The sequence below is a fragment of the Kryptolebias marmoratus genome, linkage group LG7, assembly GCF_001649575.2.
Source record: "Kryptolebias marmoratus isolate JLee-2015 linkage group LG7, ASM164957v2, whole genome shotgun sequence".
Taxonomy (NCBI): domain Eukaryota; kingdom Metazoa; phylum Chordata; class Actinopteri; order Cyprinodontiformes; family Rivulidae; genus Kryptolebias; species Kryptolebias marmoratus.
This window is the reverse complement of record NC_051436.1, coordinates 11529236-11550543: the sequence shown is the minus strand read 5'-3', so window position 1 is coordinate 11550543 and position 21308 is coordinate 11529236. Positions and strand designations below refer to the sequence as shown.

General features: G+C 37.9%; 1 protein-coding gene across 5 annotated transcripts in view; it reads right to left on the bottom strand.

Moving 5' to 3' along the window:
• The window catches only part of zmp:0000000660 (arf-GAP with Rho-GAP domain, ANK repeat and PH domain-containing protein 2), a 165419-nt gene that overhangs the window by 23760 nt on the left and 120351 nt on the right, over positions 1-21308 (bottom strand). For all 5 annotated transcript variants that reach the window (XM_037976413.1, XM_017426249.3, XM_037976414.1 and 2 more), the window contains 6 exons: positions 15907-15970; positions 15190-15353; positions 14420-14632; positions 12787-12892; positions 8134-8281; positions 5469-5546 (listed from right to left, as the gene is read on the bottom strand). In XM_037976413.1, the coding sequence (XP_037832341.1) occupies positions 5469-5546; positions 8134-8281; positions 12787-12892; positions 14420-14632; positions 15190-15353; positions 15907-15970 (773 nt within the window). The remainder of the gene's footprint in view (positions 1-5468; positions 5547-8133; positions 8282-12786; positions 12893-14419; positions 14633-15189; positions 15354-15906; positions 15971-21308) is intronic.

Below are 21308 nucleotides of genomic sequence, written 5' to 3'. Positions count from 1 at the left end.
GAGATTTTCATTTGTTGTCATTTGTAATCATCAAAATTAAATGAAATAAACATTTGAAATATATGAGTTTGTATGTAATGTATGAATATAATATACAAGTTTCACTTTTTAAATGGAATTACTGAAATCAATCTACTTTTTCATGATAGTCTAATTTTATGACCAGCACCTGTATGTCACATTTTTTAGTAAAAAAAAAAAATGGGGAAAATCACTGCATTGTTGTTAAAATATCATTTAATGACCATCAAACTATGTTATCTTTGGTATTTTTCACAAATTCAACTAAAAAAATTTAATAAATTGTGCCTTTTGACAGACTTGGGAAAGTTACAAGCTAGCAAGTTACTCACTCGATAGTGCTTCAGCTAGTTTCTAACTATAAGTTCAATTTTCAGTTAGTTCTTTTTTTAGATCATCTACTGTCTGCCAAGTTTTCAGCATAACTCTTAGCTCTTTTTCTTTGGTATTTTTCATGGATTCAACTGAAGAAATGTGAACAAATTATGTCTGTGATGAGCTACTGGAAGAAAAGTGCCTAAAAATCCAGTTTAAAAATGAGCCTGTGCCAATTTGTTATGTATCAAACCAGCACTGATTCATCCCTTGAGTTTAGGAGCTTTATAAGTTTGAATTAATTATAGGTCAGAGTTAAGTGAGTTAGAAGACCTGACTGAATTGAAATTGAGTAAAGAACCTTCTTTTATCTACAGTCAATAAAACAAATTGGCAAACTGAACTAATTTCTGTGAGGATTTTCCAGTTTTTGTTGGTAAACTGAGCCAATTTCGTTACACATTATAATTATGACCCATGCAGACAAAGCTTCTCTTTGACATTTAAAAAGGTCGACTCACCCATAATACCAGATTTGCCAGTAGAAATTATGGTCCCATTTTTAATGTGTTCCAACTAAAATTCCCTCCAATTAAAATATAAAGCTATTTAAACGATATCCATACTTTGAAAATGTGAGAATGGGTATTTGGTAGTCAGGGTGGGGGCTAGTAATCTGTCTCTACAACAGTGGTGAACCTGGTCCTGGAGGGCCACTATCCTGCATGTTTTAGTGGTTTCTTTGCCCTTCAGCATGTCTACAGGTTCTGCAGAAGCCTGTTAATCACTCATTTATTCAAATTAGGGGTGTCAAAGTAGAGAAACATTTAAAATTTAGATGCTGAAGAGCAGAGAAACAACTAAAACATGCAGTAGTGGCCCTCGAGGACCAGGATTGGGCACCACTTTTCTAGAAAATTAAAAACAAAGTGAGCATGAAAGGACTCTTCTTTCCTTCGCTGTCTAGAATTACAGTCACATTTCCTTTTGTCATTTTAATAGGCAGGTGAACTGTGGTCCATTATTGGCTTGAGCTGTCTTATAATAAGAGGGATAGGGCCCCTCCTGACTCCCGTGGCCCTAAAATGACACAAAAATTACTGTCATTTAAACCAATGGAGCAAAAAGCTGTAATTGTGAAAATGTCACACAGATATGGAGCCATCTTGTTTTTTTCTGGACTCTTATCATTCTTCCATTCACATTTTGTGTAAAGGCAGGAGGACCAGATGTATTTCCCCAACACGTGCATTTTTGGAGTTAAGAGTGAAGAAAATTAACCTGAATTGAGGCATTTTTCTTTCCAATTAAAGTCATGCTCAAGACAGCTGAAAATGCAGGTACGAGTTTTACAGTGTCACTTTCAACGTAAAAGGCACGACACTGCCTCACACGTTATTATATCACTGATTCACTTAGTCCCTACTGTAGGTCTAGTTAGTACATCATCTCAAAATGCCTCCTTACCAAGCTCCACAGGGTCAGAACCTTCACCAGCAGAATAAATGCCAAAAGCGAACACTGTCTCGGTATTCAAGCGCTGACACAAAAATGATTTGTTCAGCACAGAGTTCGGCCATATCCTGCCTTAAATGTTAGAAAATTGCTTTGTACTTTTGCCCTGACGGTCCACCTGTTTGCTGGTCGGAACAAAATATTTGAACAAATGCAAATGGATCACAGCAAAAATTTGTGCATGACTAGAATATTATTCCCTTCACATCTAATATTAGAGTTTTTCTTAAATGGTCTTTCCAATGAAACTTTTGAGGGGAAATTGCCAGAAATTTGGTAATCGTTTAACACACAATCACTGAATGCTAAAGCTTAGCATGCGAGCACTTAGCTAAAGTTACCGCTGTGTCTAAGTACAGCCTTATTGAGCGACTTGAATAGCTGTAAGCTGTGTTAGAGGTGCAGCTCAACCAATCTTTGGGGAGGGGGGTTAAAAAACCCTGCCAAGAAATTTTCCTTGTAGAAAAAAAAAAAGTATACTGGCAGCATTTTCTCTAAAAAGCCTTAATGTCTTTTGTTGCCATAACAACAGCAACATTTTCACAAAAAAAACAAACTTGTGCCAGTTGGGTTTTAGGTTTTGCAGCGTAGGAAACTCGAGGGACTAAACACTAATAAGATGCAACAATGACAGAATATGAAAAAGTATGAAAGTATGAAACAATGATGAAGATCTATGGTTGTGTTTATTTCTTGTTTCTTTACACTTTAGATCGTTTTTACTTGTGAAGATCTCTGCGTAATTGAAATGTGAGATCTTACTACTTTCAACAGATGAGCATAACTTTGACTTTCACCTGCCACCACGAAAGACGGTTGATAAATTACCTTAGTGTATGCAAACACGGTTTAATTGGTCTATTAGCAAAATATCTCATGAACCACTTGTCATATTTAATGAAACTCTCAGAAAGCAATCAGTGTGTTTTTATTCAATTAGTCTTTGTGCCACTTCTCCCTCAGTCAATACTTTTCAGCGTCAGCCAGCCCCGCCCACTCGCACCTGTCTCCAATTCCATTAGTCTCAACCACAGACACTTCTTCTTCCACCTCAGCCTTTATATTCGATCAGTCTCTGTTCACCTTTGGTCCACCATTGTTGTGCTTCATGCCATGTTCTCCTTGTGTTTTTTTGTAAGTTGTTGCTGCCATGCCAGCCTTTTTCTTTAATAAAGTTTTTTTTAATTTTTTTTTATTTCCTGGATTCAATGTCATTGAACCGTGACCCAAACATTTACAAAAAGCTACAGATGTTGTGTCTGTTGAGAAAAACAAAAAACAAACATGCAAATACAGGCTTCCTACCAATTCAGACAAAAAAACAAGCCATCGTAAGCTAGCCAGGTTTCTAATTTTAATTTCCAAAGAGAAGAACAGCCGAGCACTTTTAGTATAATACTATGATTAAATGTAGCTGGTGTTAATTCTCTAATATGGTTTAAACCCATCCGCTCTAACCAGTATGTGGCTAACTGTAGGCTGTATCATTCCTTCAAGGTTTAGTATTACTATAAATCTGAACTGGAATTATGATTTGGACCCATTTTTTTCTTTTGTATAGTGCCTAGAGATTACTTTTCTTGTGAAATGGTGCTATATGAATAAACTGAATTGTCTGAGCTCACCGAAGCAGATTATCAAAGGTTTAAAAACTAATGCTTCTTGAGAATGCAAGTTCTATCAAATCAGTTCAATTTTGCAGCAGTGATTGCAGCATCATGTCAGATGACAGCTGTTATTGAAGAGTTTCTATATCTCCAAAAAAATAAAATAAAATCTATCAAATAGATGTCTAAAGATTGTGGAGTACTTCAAGATTTGGGGTTTCCTGGAAAGCTTATTACCAATTAATATCTTACCTGTTGTAAATAGCTTTTTGAATGACCTAAGCTTACAAAACTAGAGTTTAATTCTGACAGACTGAAAAAATGACGTCTCATCCGAGTGATGCCAAGACCAAAGTGGACTGCTACCACCTAAAAATAGCTACAAAGGTTTTACAGTTGTTCATGCAAACACTATTTTATACACTTCTGTATTGACGTCGGTTTAGCTTTTAATGTTTTTTTTTCTGATATTCCTGCAAGAACTGGCCCAGGCTGCAGCCTAAGTGCTACAGCTGGCTGATGCATGTAAAATAAAAAAAGCAACAGCAACAGCAAAAATGTGTAATGTAAAATTGACAGCAGTGTGAAGGTTTATACAACATTTTTCACATGAACGGCTATGAAAGTTTTAAGATTTATGATGGCAGAAATCCATTTGGTCTTAGCCATGCTTGGACTAGTCATTAGCTCATCAATTTGGTCAGAACTGAGCTTTATTCCTCCAAACTGAAGTCATTCAAAGAGCTCTCTACAACAGGTAAGATATTAATTGTTCATACTCTTTTTACATAACCCCAATTTAAACAATCTGAGCAATCACTTTAAAACATTCTCTCATTCTCATTCTCCAGTCTTTGCAAATGGCTGCTAGCAAAAGTACAATTAAAGCTAAAAGCACGTTTTATGAACACATTGATCCCTATATAAAATGGATGTAAAAAGTTGCATTTTCAAAACGTTTTTTCCAGTAGCCCAAATATAAAAAGGCTACTGACGTACTGTTTTATATGACAGCTTATATAACATTCAAACACACAGGCTATAAATAAAATGAAAGCAAACATAACTAAGTGCAAATGCAACCTTTGTAGATCCATGGGTAGGAAATTACATTTTAAACTTTAAGCTTTTCTTTGTGTCGTTTCCAAACTCAGAAAACCACCAGAAGGTATTTGCAATAAAATGGATGGGCGAAGAACATTTCAGTGTACAAGCTTTTTAGCTTTCCGACAACAAATGAGCGTTTGCCCTGATGGCTCTTTAGCTGGTGTTCCTTGACCCCTGCAGACAAAGTGTCTAGCAGAGGCCTTCGCTGGAAAAGGCACTTAGTGGTCATAACCGTTGAAAATAAATTAAAATTTGATGATTAATGTGCCATTAAATCACTAATCATAGCCGCATTGTGCTAAATCATCCCTAAAATAAAAATTCTATTATCCTCATGCTGATAATACACTTGTTATATCTACAAAAACCTCCATGCTGACTAGTAAATACTCCAAATATTGGTTCTTATTTAATGGAAAAAAAAAGATAACTTACCTAATTTACGATTCTAAACCATCAAACTCACAACTATTATCTAAATGTCACCAATGTTCAGCGTGATGGGCTTTATAATAGCACTGGCTTTCCGCTGAGTAACCCTAAGGCCTGAAATCAGCTGACATGCTATGAAACATGTTGGATGGAAGCAGAAAGGAGCCATCATAAACAGCTTATTTTAGATTTCAACAACAGCGGCACCACGGGATTTAATTTTCTACCTAGTTATCCGAACCGAGTGTTTTTCTCGTCGTTCAGGCATGAAGTACCTGCTGTAAAGGTCAACAAGAACAAAGCCCTGCTTCTCCCACCCCCCTCTCGATTCTGCCAGGAAAAAAAAAAGAGAGTGGGGGAGAAAGCTGCTCAAATGAAGCTGGCGTTTGAGTCCCTGATGCGTGCGGGCGAATCGATGCGAGCACGCTCACAGAAATGCATCTCCGTTCAGGTTCCGTGGGTTCGACTTACCGAAGTGTCCTTCTTTTCGTTCCAGCGCGTGATGAAGCCATTCTCCCTCTCCATCTGTTGCACCTGGTCTTCGTTGACCTGTTGGACACAGGAACACACGGGGTCAGCATTCAAGAGTCAGACACACAAATCTTTTCGATCGTATGCAGTTGCAGGCAGATATTTGCATCCACTCATCACAGAACATGAATGTCATTTTAATTTGGGGCTTTAAATGACTGATTTAAACTGTTCTTTTGACAACTTACACCAGTGGTCTCCAATCCTAGTCCACGAGGGCCACCATCCTGCATGTGTTACTTGTTTCCCTGCTCCAACACACCTGATTCAGTGGTTAAATCACCTCTTCATGTTCTGCAGAAGCCTGTTAATCACCCATTGATTCAAATAAGGTGTGTTGGAGCAGAGAAACAAGTAAAACATGCAGGATGGTGGCCCTCGAGGACCAGGATTGTAGACCACTGACTTACTTACTGACTAACGATTTTCAAAACAAAACACTGGGAGCACAAGTTTGAGTTTATTGCCAATTTTCAAAATAAATTTTAATTTCAAAACCTTCAGAACTACTTCATAAATGATTTAGGTGAATATATGTATATATTTGAGCCTGTATGTATATTTGTGACCCTGTAAGGGTTTTGAAAAATTCACAGTAAATTCTAACTTGTGCACCCAACTCTTGTTTAAAAATGACTGAAGCTGTATAATCATTCCACCACGGAGAAAGACGGGTTCAAATAAATCTTTAAAAGCTCACAATGCGTGTATGTAAACGTCTGACTGTAACTGTAAACCATATTTCAGTAACATGAAAGCGCAAAGTCTTCTAATGAAATGGGTCGTTCAGCAAGCACTTCTAAAAGTAATTTCTGAGGAGAAAGTTGGCTGGAAGTGTTTGACACCGCTCAGCGCCGAGAGAATACTCCATTTTCACAAAGCTCTGTGTGGGAAATGACATTTCTTTTTCCAACTTTTTTTTTCTTCTTTTTTTTAAACTTCATTATCATTTTCAAAGAACAATTTGCTTTGTTAGAGTTCTACGAGTGGCAGAGAAGATTGCGGGGGCCTCGCAAACTCATCGTGTGCGTGTTTAGACCTGATAATGGGCCCCGGCGACGATATCCGGCGCAGAACCGGCGCTTTAATTAGCGAGACGTCTCACTCTTTTTATGTCACTGTGAGCGTATTCAACTGGCATCGGGGGTTTATGATTGGTTGAGCTTAATGGCTATTTGTCATGCGGATGACGGCGTCCCGAACCGATTTGGAGCAAATGCTTCGACTTTATTGCCTGAACAAGAGAGAGCCGGGCGTTCCACAGGGAATTAAGAGTCGGTCGGCGCCGTGTATCCCATAAAGCCAGGCAGCTCTCCAAGGGTAACGCTGATCCCGCGCCACCCCTCCCGCCCATCCACGCATCAGCAAAGTCAAGCCTGTTGTGAAGATTTGGCAACTACTGCTCTGCTCCCCAGATGGCTGAAGTAAAAAGAGTGTAAATAAAGTCATGCCTGCAGCTTGCTTTAAATATGCAATATGGTATTATCTGGATATTCTGTTTATTTCTGTCACTCTCGTTCAAACTGATTCTGCATACAGAAGGTCGCATAAATCAAGACTGCGTGCGCTACAAGTTTTCCAAGGTTTCGATAGTGGACAAATAAGCAAATCTGACACTGAAGCAAAGCAACGGGGACGCTACAAAGCACTGATACAGACAATACAATGAAATTGGTCATTTCTTATACATATATTTTTAACAATAGCTGTTTAGAACACACCACTGGTGGGTGGTTCAATCTCTAGGTCTCCTCAGATGCCACAATAGCCTCATTGTATGTGCAGTACTATACAAAAGTCTTAAGTCAACCTAAACCCTAAATTTATTATACTTTGAATTACAAGGAGCCAAACTTTCTTGTAATCTTTTAAAGAGGTTTTCATGAGTGGTTCTTCAGGCTTTCTGAAACCAAACCTTGTACCTGTCCCATGATGGCATATTGCAAAGTGTGTAGCGGTACTGATTCAATATTGCCAATTTAATTTGACATTTAAAGCCCAAACACTTGGCTGAGTTCACCCAGCTAACTCTCAAGCTAACGTGGCTAAGCCACACACTTCAGAGGAAACGCCAAAGAGGAGAGACGAATTTCTATGAGACTGCAAGAAGGCAAAGATTACAGAATGAATGAATGCATTTATTACCCTGGTTTACCAAACCCATTGCTGTGTTGAAGAAAACAGATTTTCGTCAACATTTTCTTTTATTGTTGATAAAAAAAAAACTACTCAAGGAACAACATGAACACTCTTTACTGCAAAGCAGAGTTACTGAGATGTCAAACACATGATGGCATTGATTTTAATAACTTTTGTGTACTTGTGGTTTGTTACCTGCAAGTTTGTGCTGTAAAGAAAAAAAATATATCAGCATTTTCTGGAGATGTTTGCAGACGCACAATACACAAAGCACTTAAAGCAGAAAATTAGAAATCTTTTTTTTTTCCTTTTACCATCTTATGCAATGTGGGTTTATGCAATAAAAATGCTGGATTTTATCTAACTTACAAAAGGAAAACCCGTAATCAGTCACAAATTGCAGCTTTAAGCTTCTCTAATGTCTCCGGTGTCTAATAGAATAAAAGAAAAGGCTTTTTTGACTCACACTGAAGAGTGTAATGTAGTTGCTGATGAGGTCGTGAACCACACTAATTTCCTGTGGGGTTTGTCCCTGAGTCTGGAACAAGCAGGAGGAGAAGACGGTGGCCAGTTTTTCACTCGACATTTGGTTGAGGTGGGAGCACTGCTGTATCCTGAACCAAAGAAAACGTGAGAGAGAGAGAAAAAAAAAAAAAACCTTGAATGGAGACACAGTCGCACAGCTCGACAACAACAGCTAGCGTCTTTTGCACAGGCGCACACCTTGATCTCTAACAGTGGCACAGACACACACGAAATTGAATAAAATGTCAGGCTTTAGGCCAAACTCAGCACCGGACCAATTAAATCTTCCTGAAAGAGTCTGTGTAATTAACAGCTAAATTGCAACTACTGCAGGTATCTGAGGGAGCGGTGTGCGATGTGAGCATCACTAAATGAGACATAAGGACAGCAGAGTGTCTGCTTCTTAATCCAATTAGAGGTGGAAGAACTAGTAGCTTTGTGCTGTGATGTTGCAGCAAGACGAGATCCAGCATGTGATTTCTGGCTTTCTCTTAAATTCCATCTTTTGTGGAGTAAATGCTGATTCTTTTTTTGGTTTTGATTGTTTTAATTTAAAATATGCTGGTATACATTTATTCCATACCAGCTTGTTATTTATCACAACGATGTTTTAGACAGGAAACTAGTTCTTGAGATGCAAATACTGTATGTGAGCTGTGTGGAAACAAAGATTTACAGTTTTAAAAGCAGTAGTTTAGATTGTTTAAAACAGGGTTCTGTGGAAAGGGTTCTAAACATCATCTTACCTTTTGTAGACGGCTCTTTGAACAACTTTGAGAAATAGAGTTTAATTCTGACCAGATTGACAAAATAATGACCAGTCTGAGCAGGGCCAAAACTAAAATAGAGCATTAAAAATGTTATAATGGTTTATGCAAGCACAAATTTTAAAACTGCTCTATCACTGTCAGTTTTACATGACATGGTTACATCCATAGAATATTATGGTTAATCATCCATCCATTCATTCAATCCTGGGGCACTTCCTGCACAACTATATTGTCATATTTTTGCCAGAATAATTATGAAGTCCTCTTTGGTCTTGCTCAGAATAGTCATTTTCTTGTCAATCTGGTCCAAATTAAACTATTTCTCCAAACTGAGGTGGTTCAAAGAGCCATCTACAACAGGTAAGATATTAGCTGTTTATTACCTTTCTCCAGAAACCCATCTCAAAAGATCTGAATCAAATAAAAAGCAGATAAATTCAAAATAAATCTTTTTTTTTTTTTAAAGAAGAGCTCCTACAGAGCTACAAAATAGCCTCACTTGTGCTGAGGATTTCTGTAATGTGTTCGCTAATTGCCTGGGTTTTCAATAATGTGCCACACATGCTGTCTTAGACAGAAAATACTAGCAAACAGTACAAACAATATGAAATTTATTCATCATTTTCAACCCAAGGACATAGTTTTGTCAGTGCTAAGCAGCCTTTTCTATTCAAGCATGCATTTTGAAGGACGTGCCAGAATATTTATTGTACAGTATTTATGACTAACTCTAGGAACCTTGCCAGATTGGTAATACAAAAAAAGAATTAAATCATTAGAAAAAATTAAAAATCACACACACAACAGAGTGGGTCGTACAAGAAGAAGAAACAACAGGCTAATCAGTAGGATACAAACAGTAAATCGAAGGGAACTCGGGTGCGCCACCTTGAGACTTTGTAGTGTTTTCTTCTGTGATCAACACAGCGAAGGTCTACAATCCAACAAATCTTTCAGTTACAACAAGTTCAGTAAACAATATGAGGGGAAATTATGACCATTTATGTTTTTTTTTTACAGAACTTTGAATGAATAGAATGATGAAAGCAGTGACTAATGCTGCTGCTGTTCAGTAGCTTTTTCTGTCTGTAAAAGCCTACAGTACTGTCTAAAAAGATCTTAAAATATTCTTCATTTTGTTATATTGTGCTGAGTAAGAGAGATTTGTTGTTGTTTTTAAAAGTGGCTTTAATGGCCTTCAGGCTTGCTACAGATTTTTCATAGTTTTTCTTCTGACATCAGCAAACTCAGTATTTTAGTCTAGCTTCTATACATGATTGTTTTCAGAGGAATGTTTTTGTTTGTTTGTTGGTTTAGCCATTTTATGCTGACCTATGTATCTACAATCTATGAATTAAAAAGATGAACCAATGTGTGTTGACACTATTTTAAACAAAGTTAAAGCTAATGCTTTAGCTACCAACTAGTTAAAGCATTAGTTAGTTTGCAACTAAATAGGACAGTAGCAGTCAGGTCTCAAAGGCTGTTTTTTTACTCATTTTTTCCCAGTAATGATCAGTGTTAGAAGATGTTTTTTCATTCTTTTTAAGCCACATGCAGTAAATCTGATGTAAGAATCATTCAGGTATAAAAAAGCTCCTGTACTCTAGAAATGAATGAATGTTGTGTCAACACATAAACAACTTCAGCTATTAGGAAAAATGCTGGCTAGTTTATTAACCAGTTTGCTAACTAAATGATAAATGGACTGTACTTGTATAGCACCTTTCTTGCCAACAAGACTGCTTTACAATACAATCTGTGCCCTCATTTACCCATCCACACACACATTCATACAGCACTCTGCTACATCTCTACAACTGAATAAATCATCTATAGAGTCTAATCAGTGCTTTAAACTCCATTCATACGCCGATGGAGCACATTGGAGGCAATGAGGGGTTCAGTGTTTTGCCCAGGGACATTTCGACTGTGACTGCTGCCAGGAATCGAACCTCCAACTCTCTCATTGGAGGACAACCTCTCTAACCACTGATCCAAAGGTTATTAGTAGTAACTAGTAACTTTTTAACCAGCAGCCTGACACCAATACCCAATTTGTTCTATCTTTTAATCTATTAATAAGAGCAAAGATAAAACAATTTGACACAGAAAATAGTATTTTCTCACTGACAGAGCTATTAGCTAAGAAAACACTCGTCACACGGTCGATCAACTGTCCTGTCAGGTCTTTGCTGGGTTTTTACTTTTAGAAATGTTTTCCTTTCTCAAGATCATTTGCATGCCTGCCACTTCTTTGTCCTTCATTTATGTTGTTATCTGCACACAATGACAAATGATACCACAAAAACTGATCTTCCTTTAGGTCAGGGGTGGCCAATCCTGGTCCTCGAGGGCCACTATCCTGCATGTTTTACTTGTTCCTCTGCTCCAACACACCTGATTTGAGTCAATGGGTGAATAACAGAACTGCAGAACATGAAGAGGTGATTTAACCACTGAATCAGGTGTGTTGGAGCAGGGAAACAAGTAACACATGCAGGATGGTGGCCCTCAAGGACCAGGATTGGCCCACCCCTGCTTTAGGTGAAAAAGCAGTCAAACTCCAAAGTAAACCTTCAGAACTTCTTCAAAACAGCTGGAGAACTATTACTAAAAAACACTTCAAACAAGTCTAGTAACCTAAAAACAACATTTAAAGCAAAAACAGTTTGGCTCAAGACCTATAAATAGTACCGTACTTTGTTCCATTTTACTCCTCGATGCTTTTAGATGCCGATCTACAAACTTTCTGCTCCTTGCTGTTGACCAATAATACATTTATTCTACATCAGAGATGCTGTATACAACTCGTGCAAAGTCAAAAGGAAGCAAGGCTAATTTAATGGCTGTATTTTCTCAAATGGAAAACAGGATTCAATTATACCGTGAGTCTCATATACTGACCAAAAAACATCATCAATACAAACAAAAAGGAATGAAAATATTGCACATGTCACCGTAAATACATGTCTAAAAGAAAAAAAATACAACAAAATAATGATGCTGTTTTTATTTATTTAATTTTGTATTGTTTTAAGCATTTATCTGAGTGATGCATTAGTGTTATTTGATTCAGAAAAAAATAGCACGCTAATAACAATAAGAACTAGAAATTAAGGTCTGCCTCTAACAAAAGCCTGTTACCCTTAATTAGCTTAAGTAAATAAAAGCATCCACTTTTATTTGAGAAATTACAAAATATAAAAAAAAAAAAATCCTTGTACAAGGACGATTTAAAGTGGCTTACATCAAGACAGAGAAGAAGGAAAAAACCAAGAGAAAAGCACAAGAAAAACTAAAAAGCAGAAATCAGAGAAAAATAATGTATTCTGTAGTTTGTTACATTCCGAAACATAAAAAAAACATCTACATAACCTAACACAACCCCCTGGGTGGCTGCTTTGTTAGCAAATTTTATATGAAATTCCACTTTTTGTCAAAGGAGTGGGGGGGTGTTTGTGTGTGTGAGATGGGGGGATTTCAACCGATGGCTTTTTTTTCCTTTTTGGAGTCTAAACACCCTGAAACGTCCCAAAGACAGCAAAAAAAAAGAGAAGCAACGTGATTAGGAGCAGAGGGGTGTGTCTCTGCAGGGAAATGAACTCATATTCATCAATTTTAAGATGACTAGGAGGGATAACTTCAGGCTATAACATAAAATTTATTAAAACTATATTCATAATGAGACTTTATAAAAAAGCAAAAGGTTATGTTACATTGTATTAAGGAACAGAGCTGCTCTCTAATTGACCCCACAGACACTTTTGTCTTAAAATGAATTCACAAACACAAAGCAAACTGGAGGTTGAGATTGTGTGTACCTGTACAGGTGTTGCAGCAGAGCCTCCAGGGTTGACTTGTTGATCTTTGGTAAACTCTCTATAAAAGTGGAATACTTCTTTACTCTCTGGCTCTCATTCGTCTCATCTGCAAAACAAACGGACAGCGGTTTTAGGACGATGAATAAATAGACATATTTGATTCGAATTTTAGACAAATTGGATGAGCGGTTTGTTTGTTGTGCCGCCTTGCAGGGCCACAGTTACTGCAGTGGTGAGTCACAGATAATCAGAATCTATTGCTGCCTACTAAAGTTAAAGGGATGGTATGGTCCTTTTGAAGGGAGATTCTGTCACATAGTTATCAGTAGTTACTACTTAACTATTTGTGACATCGGTCACAGGACACAAAGTATAAAGAAAAACACAGAAGTCTTGCTCCAGGCTTCTAGAACAATTCAATTCTTTCTAGTGTGAAAGAATGCTACATTAGCCAATATTAAACCTCTACATTTTTGCATGACACCATTTGTTTAGTTTGTTGTAGTTTTCTCAACCTAACAACCTAACCCTGCAGGTCTGCTGAGGTTGTTAAATGTATCAGTCTGCTAGTAGTTGAGTAAACATTTGGACTGACTGAACACACTGATCAGATATTCAGTGTTGTTGTTGCTGATAACAAAATCCTGTCTGTTAATATTGTTGCTGCATTGTTTGTGGACGTCAAAGGGAATCCAACTGAACTGCGCGGTCAAGTTTTGTGATAAACATTTGCAATGATTTTTAAATGTTTACACAAGACATTAAAGGATACAAATTCAGATCATTTATGCAATTGAGAAATCTTTAATTTGAAGTTTATATGACTTGTGTAATGATCGAGGCAGCATGGGGGTTGACCACTGCTGTTGTGCATCTGATCTGCTGAGGGACGTAGTCATAGTGCTGAGTTGGTGAGTAGGTGTGAAGCGGATCCTGTTGTTACTCAACAGTATTTTGTAAATACGCAAAAGATTTTTTTTATTGTTTCAACCTTGCGTTTACAAGGCAATGTTGTTTTAGAAGCCCCCAAAACAGTATTTCTTTGAAAATACTCCACTATCTAGTCTCCTGGTTTTGTTGTATTTTTGTGGCAGTGTTACAGCTCCTAAATTCAGGCCTGGCATAGCCACCTTGGTGGTTTGGGTCATTTTCTGTGTTTTCACGTGGACAATGATATTTCTAGAAACGATGCCATGTTTACAAGGATATTTTTTTAAAAAAACAACAAAAAAAAAGATTTCTTTGGAAAACCTGGTTTTGTGTGGACATGGATGGTCTACTTCTTTTAAGTTGGCTTCATCTGTGCAATAACACACTGTTTAGAATTGGCTGGCTCTGTTGGTGCAATTCTGAATAAAAAGGTGTTAAAAAAGGGCCTTGTCTTAGCAGCCATATTGCAGGATCATTTTATGAAATTGCCTACTATTGCAGTAAAGCGGACTTGTTTACTGCTGGTACTTGTCCAGCGTAGTGGATACAAAATCCACCAAAAGTACAAACATTTTGAGGTATTTTTAAAATCATTTCCATGAAAATATGTTGTAAAACTGCAAAACATCATATTGTCCACTTTAGGATGTTTTAAAATTTGCATCACAAAGGATCGTCCTCCTCCATCAGACGCCACACATACCCAGAGCAGACACCCAGAATGGATAGAGCTCTTTGGTCAGCAGTGCGTCTTCTGCCTGGGATAAGAAGCTCTTCAGGGTGTCAGTCACGTCCTCGAGCTGATGCTCCTTTTCTCTCAGCTTCACATTTCGTGCATCACGGGTGAACTCCTCGAGAAGGAGAGATACTCTTGCGGGGTCCCCGGTCCTCTGGTAGACCCCCTCCTGGCACAGACCTGGTGTCAGAAGATGGTGATTAAATAACAGACTAACAGAATTCTGTTTTTTTTCCCCCTCTCTGTGACTTGGAGAATTACACAACCTTATGGTGACTTTGAGCTGTAGGATTTAAAAAACATTACATAAACACATTAGCATTTAAATTGCAGGTAGGATGAAATGTTGGTTTGCGGTATATTAACCTTCTTTTCCGTTTTACGGTTTCAAACACAGTTTTATGTCTATTATGCACTGCCAAGGCAGGACTCAATGCAAAATAGATTTTGTGCCTAAAATTTTCTGGACTAATCTCACAGTAGCACCACACACAAAAAAGGTTTCTAAAAACACTAATGTATGTATGCGTGTGTGTGCATATTATATATATAAAAATGTGTGTGTGTGTGTGTGTGTGTGTGTGTGTGTCTGTATTATGCCAGGCAGCATTTGAATCCATGAAATTGTCTACTGGATGAATAAGCTCCTTAACAAGAAACTGAATATTAGTCATGGAGAATTCCTTTTTTGTGTCCAACTTTTTTTTTTTTATGCAGGCAAATATATGGCAACTCACCATACTGAGTGACAAAAGCAATGCAGCTGTCAACTATAATAGGGACACCGTTTTTAGTCAGCTGCTGGTCACTGAGCGCTTTGCCATCCGTGCCAGCAGCCAGCGTGATGGCTGAGTGCCACAGCGAGAAGTCCATCTTGTTGAAGCCACGGATGTAAATTGTTCTGTTAAAAAAAAAAAAAAAAAAAACTCACAAAAGAAAGAAGAAGGGGGGGAAAAAATGCCAGAATTTCCAGTCATGACATGGTGCTTGGTGTTCCAACACCTAAAGTTCACATATAAAGCACTTCTAAGTCATTAAATAAACAACCGCCAAGATTAAAGGAATCCAAAAGCGCTTCTGCAGAACACACAGCTATAAACAACTGCAGCTTTCCCGTGAGGTCTGATCAAAAACATACAAACAAACAGCAATTAGCGGAGTAAGCACAAAGTCTTGTTGCATTATACTAAAAAGGAACCCAAATAAGAAAATTCTCAGCCTGCGCGAGGGCTGTGGCGTGTTAAACCACCACTTTCTGTCTCAGGCAGGCAGCGTAGCAACACTTTAATTACCACAGATAGTTACAGAAGGTGAAGTGCATTCGGACTAACAAGACAAAAAAAGGTAAAGTCGAAGCTAACAACATTGCCTCACTGTTTCTGAATCAAAAATATGATGCCGATTAGCAAGTGTTTGGGACTTTTTTTTTGTTTGTTTGTTTCTCCAGGTCATACCTTCCACACTCCACCATCAGCAGGACTTGGATCTTGTCCTCGCCCTCAGTATGTGTCGAGACAGCTGTAGAGAGAAAGGGCAACCAATTAAATAAAATAAAAAAGGCATGTTCTGCAATTTTAATGCAAAGTAATTTATTGGGGACAGTTTAGATTTGGCAATGGCAGCTGTTTAATCAACATAAATGCCGTAAAACGTCTGGAGTTAAACTCAGCATATAATGCATCTGTCACTGAAGGGTATCAGTGTACATTTACTGCTTTAATCAAACAAATACTACATGGAACAATACCTCTGGACATACACCAATCAATCACAAAACTAATCTTCTTAGATTAAAGGCAAGAATGAGCTGAATCCTCTAGTAGTTCAGACACTGATTCATGCAAATCCAGTTTTTAAGGCTCCGTCTAATCCTTAATATCCTCAGGTTTTTTTGTGTTGGAAAACAACCAGTTGTTTTTGTTTCCTGGCAGAAATTAAGTTCTCCAAAGGACATCAAAGTTAACAAAAGAAATATTCAGAAACTAAAATGATGTGTCTATTTTTTTTTTCACCAAACAAACTCCAAATTACAGTATTTTTGTCCATTTTTACTTAGACACTTCCTGGTTACTGATTTAGTTTACTTCCAGTCAACAATGTGAGAACATTTAATGAGTAAATAACACTGAAACTGAACAATTTCAGTATCTATGTGATATCAATTACCGGACATATGCAGCAAGAATTTATTTTGGGGCAATCTAGTCAAACAAAATAATTAACCATTGTTTTAATTGTCTAATTTAGACATAAGGTCAAACAAAATGGCTTCAGACATTTTATCAGCACTGCTGATCTTAAGAAAAAAAATAATAAACCATAATATAAATTACCTGTTTTAAAACAATATTAAAATCATAGAAGCATTATTAATACAGGAGATAGAATGCCTTTAACAAATTTCCGGTCTATTTTCATGTTTAGCAGTCATAATAAAACATTAAAATATCTATGAAAAGGTCAGTACGACTTTGGTGACGATATGTAACTCACCATATTTAGTGACAAAAGCAATGCAGCTGTCAACTATAATAGGGACACCATTTTTAGTCAGCTGCTGGTCACTGAGCACTTTGCCATCCGTGCCAACATATCTTCTATTATTGTCCAAATGAAGATTTAGACGTATTTTGGGAAATCTGTGCTTTTTTACGAATATTGCACTAATTGTAAAGGTTCATACCAAGGAGAACAGAGTCAAAGTCAAGCTGTGTACTGTGCTTCACAGGCAGACATAATTAAACAGAAGGTTGTTTTTCCACAACCTCTCATTGCTCAGTTAGTTAGTGACATATGCAATAACAGGTAACACTAAGTGTTAGAGTCGTCCACATAGATTTATCAACCTATAAGAACCCATGGTGACGCAAGTGTACCATCCCATTTCAAAATTTTGAAAAATTCCTCAACCAGCTTTTTCCTCAGCTTTAATCGAGCAAGACCCAACGTAAAAACTAGGTAATAATTAAAAAAAAAAAAGTCAAAACCTTCTGTTTTAAATATACTATGACTCAATATATAAACCACCACAACTATAGAATTATCAAAATCACTCAACCTTTTTCAAGCCAAGCTTTGTTTTTTTGTTTTTTTCTGATTCCAGCTTATCCCCTTAAGGCCTCCTTTACATTTAACGAGAAGCCTGCAATGATGTAAAATGAATCAGCCAGAATGTGGATGGTCTCTGCGTGGTCTTGGCGAAGTCTTCAAGAATGCAGTGGGAGTAAGTGTGATAGACTGTGGAGGGTTTTGGAAAAAGCACAAAACTTTCGTAGCCAAGTCCTGGTGGTTTCTCAACATGGTGGCAGCATATCAGGGTCCTGAGTAGAGCACGGTGGCAACGTATCCATGATGTAGGACTGGCACACACCAGCGTGATTTGTACGCTAAGAATATAAAGCATTCCTGCATCCATCCTGTGCTGGAATGCTTTAAGGAAGTTATTGCAGTGCTCCTGGCAGTGCGGCTGCTACATGCATCACGCTCTGCCACTGCTCTCGATGCAGCCAATTGCAACAGGCTGTCGGCCTGGTCTCATCACGCAGCTGCCTCGACAATTCCACACTCTTCAAGTATCAGTAAATACTGCACCATGCTCAGGCATTCTTTAATTGCTTTTTGGACCCAAACCAAGAATCACTTGTTCTCAATTATTTTCAGGACTGCTGGACAAGGAAGAAAGTAGGGAGGATGGGGGTCAAGATTTTGCACAGAAAACCCCTTAACCTGCTGCAGAATGGTGTTTCTTCCTCCACAGCAAGGCTGAAACTCTAGTTGGTGGCCCAGAAACAATTTGTCCATATAATATAATTCTGCAGGTTCCGACACAGTCATGAAAAAACAACTTAGCACAGTAGTGATACCAGTGGTAGAGCATCGTGCAAACTTGGTGTGACATTGTAGCGTGTATCTGCATGCTGAGACGGTTTGAGAGAGTCGTTAAAAGCCACGTTCCAATAGGTCATGTTGGTTGTGGAGAGGTGGAGAGCATAGCTGGATCATCCAATGGGAAGGGAATCTAAAAAACTGACTGCATACTTGGTGTCTAATATAATTCACACTAAGCAGTTGTATTGTAGCAAAGTAAACATTCCTATTTAGTGGCAGTTTTATGTTGCTGGCAAGCGTTTTAAAAGGTCCAGAAACACACTGAAAAGAAAATTGAGGGAACAATGTAGTAAATACAATGGAAAATGCAAAATGCAAAGGTGCTTTGTTGCTGTAATGAGAAACATGAATTCAGTCTTTCTGCCACTGTCCTACTGATGGCAGATTAAACAAGAAGGCGAAGTGGGGCATAACTACTGGTGTTATTTGTCCTCAATCTTTACATAAAAGGTCTAACTGCTAATACAAATGACTGCTTTGTTGGCAGTATTCAACACATCAAAAAACAGACTTCCGAGTTACTGACATTCTTCATCTGCACAATCAATCTTTTGAAATGGGAATAAGAAAGCGAGATACAGAAGGACTGTGCTGAGGGACTCAAAAGCTCAGCCATAATCTCTTTGGGGGCTTCAAACAGCTGCTTGGATCACGGCAACAATCACACACAACAGAGAAAGTCCAAAAAAAAAAAAAAGAAAGAAAGGAGAGAGAGAGAGACGAGGCTCTGCTCAAATCTCCTAGCAACAACATCTGGCACTTTCATCACACTCAACAACTGATTGTGCTCAAGTAATGGGCAAAAGGATGAAAAATATTGGAAAAAAAAAGTTATGAGAGTACCAAAATGATGATTTAAGGAGATTGACAGGTGTCTTAATAACTACCTGTATGTTTTAATTACCAACAAAGAGTTAAACAGTATTTAGAGCTGAATTTCCCCACGCAGGGTATATCTTTAAAGTAGAATTTTACAATCAAGTTCTGAGAAAGAGAAACAAATCTTTTAATTTCTTCTAACCAAAACACCCTGATTGAAAAAGTATAAATTTTAATTTGACGCTTGGTGAGAAATGCAGATGTCTTTATTTTGACTGACAAGTCTTTTTGTACAGGCCTTTGGAAGTTGAGACAAACAGCAAAATCAATTAATCCCCCCAAAGTCTTCCTTAACAAGTTCATTTATTTATTTTTGGTTAGGCTTTTTGTTGTTGTCTGGCACGTTTTCAAGGGCACAGCGTTTCCCAGTCTAAGCCACATGACAAGAAAAGAAAGCAAAGGACTTAAGAGATCGACTTGAGAGGGGTTTATTAAGCGCGTTATCAGGTAAATGCAAAACACTTGTCATAGACGGAACAAACACAGAAATCCTCATTCATCTGTCGAGCAGCTCAGTGGGAACTGTTTTAATACTTAATATGTTTGTGTGATAAAGAACTAAAGTCTGCAGCTTTGTTCTCACCAAAAACTACATCTTTATGATCTTTTCATTACAAAATCAAATGTTCTCGGCTTTCGTTTCATGTTTTTTCCTACTTTTACCGTGGTACCGACTCCTTGTGGGATTAGGTAGCATGTACTGGTATTATAGATATAAGTAAAGCCTGGCAAATAATTTTAATGATGTGTGGCGTTGGTTTAGAATGTAAGCTTACACAAACGAGGTTATGCAGAAAGGTTATGAACCCTTAATATTTTACCTGTTGTAGATGGCTCTTTGAATGACCTCAGTTTGGAAAAATAAGAGTTTAATTCTGACAGGATTAATGAGATAACTGCATGAGACCACTAGTTCAAACTTCTATACCTCTATCAATTTCTCAATGGTTATTTATGTAGAATTCTGAAGTTAACTGTAAGCACAAATAGAGGCAGCAGCAGCTAGCTGTAGCACTTCCAGAGCAGCCTGGGGCACTTCCAGCAGGATTATGAGAATAGTTATGGCAGAAAAACCTCAAAAAGTAAAACTGACGCCAATGTAAAGGTTTCTAAAGTAGTGTTCACACGAATGTCCATCCATGTAATTCCTGATCATCCCCATGCAGAATTCATCATAGATACAACCTCTGGTAGAACAAGTGGCAGTAAAATGGCTTTTCCTAGTGGCAAATCATCAAGAATAGTAGTAGAACTATTTTTAGACAATCAGGAATCGGGAGACTCAAAGAAGAACCAGACAAATGCAGAAAAATACACAAAAAATAAAAACAAATTGGTTTATGCTCACTTTAGAAATAAGGGTTTCAGTTTTTCTTTTATTTCTCACCAAGTGGTATTTTATCATCTAAACCTCACTTGTAAATGCACAGCTGATATTATGGGCATGTGTATCCTGAGAAATACATGGCCAAAAGAAGAAAATGGGGAAAAATACTTAGAATGAGTCTTTAATCTTTCATTCATTTGTCATTCCATCCTCTTCTTGTTCCAGATCAAAAGTGACAGACCAAAAAAACAAAATCACCATGCACTCCCACTCTTAGGGTAAATTTAGAATTGTCAGTTAATGGGACGTGCATGTTTTGGAACTGTGGGAGGAACCTCAGAGAGTTGAAACAAAAATCGCTTTATTCTTTCAGTTTATCCAGAAAAAAAAATCTTATACAAAACTGAATGTACATGGTTGGAAGCATCTCCCAGAACAGCAGGTGCAGAACTGAGGCGTGGCTGATTATTGGTGCGGAAACAACCAGAGCATTTATCTACGGCGGCTTGCTCCAAAAGTGTAGCAGCAGCCTTTAGCTTGACAGAATGACCTGCGGCAGTTTTTCTACTATCTAAACACTCTAGCTGTGATTGGTGTATGTAGTAAGTTTAAAGTAAATTAAAGCTGCGAGCAGCGTTGGACGGCCCTCGCAGCTCAGCGCCGCTTCGGCCTATTGCGACCGCGGGAACCCTGGCGACCGCCCTCTACGCTCTTGCGCACTTCCCGTGCATTTCTCGTGCGCTTCCCGCACCGTCCACTAGG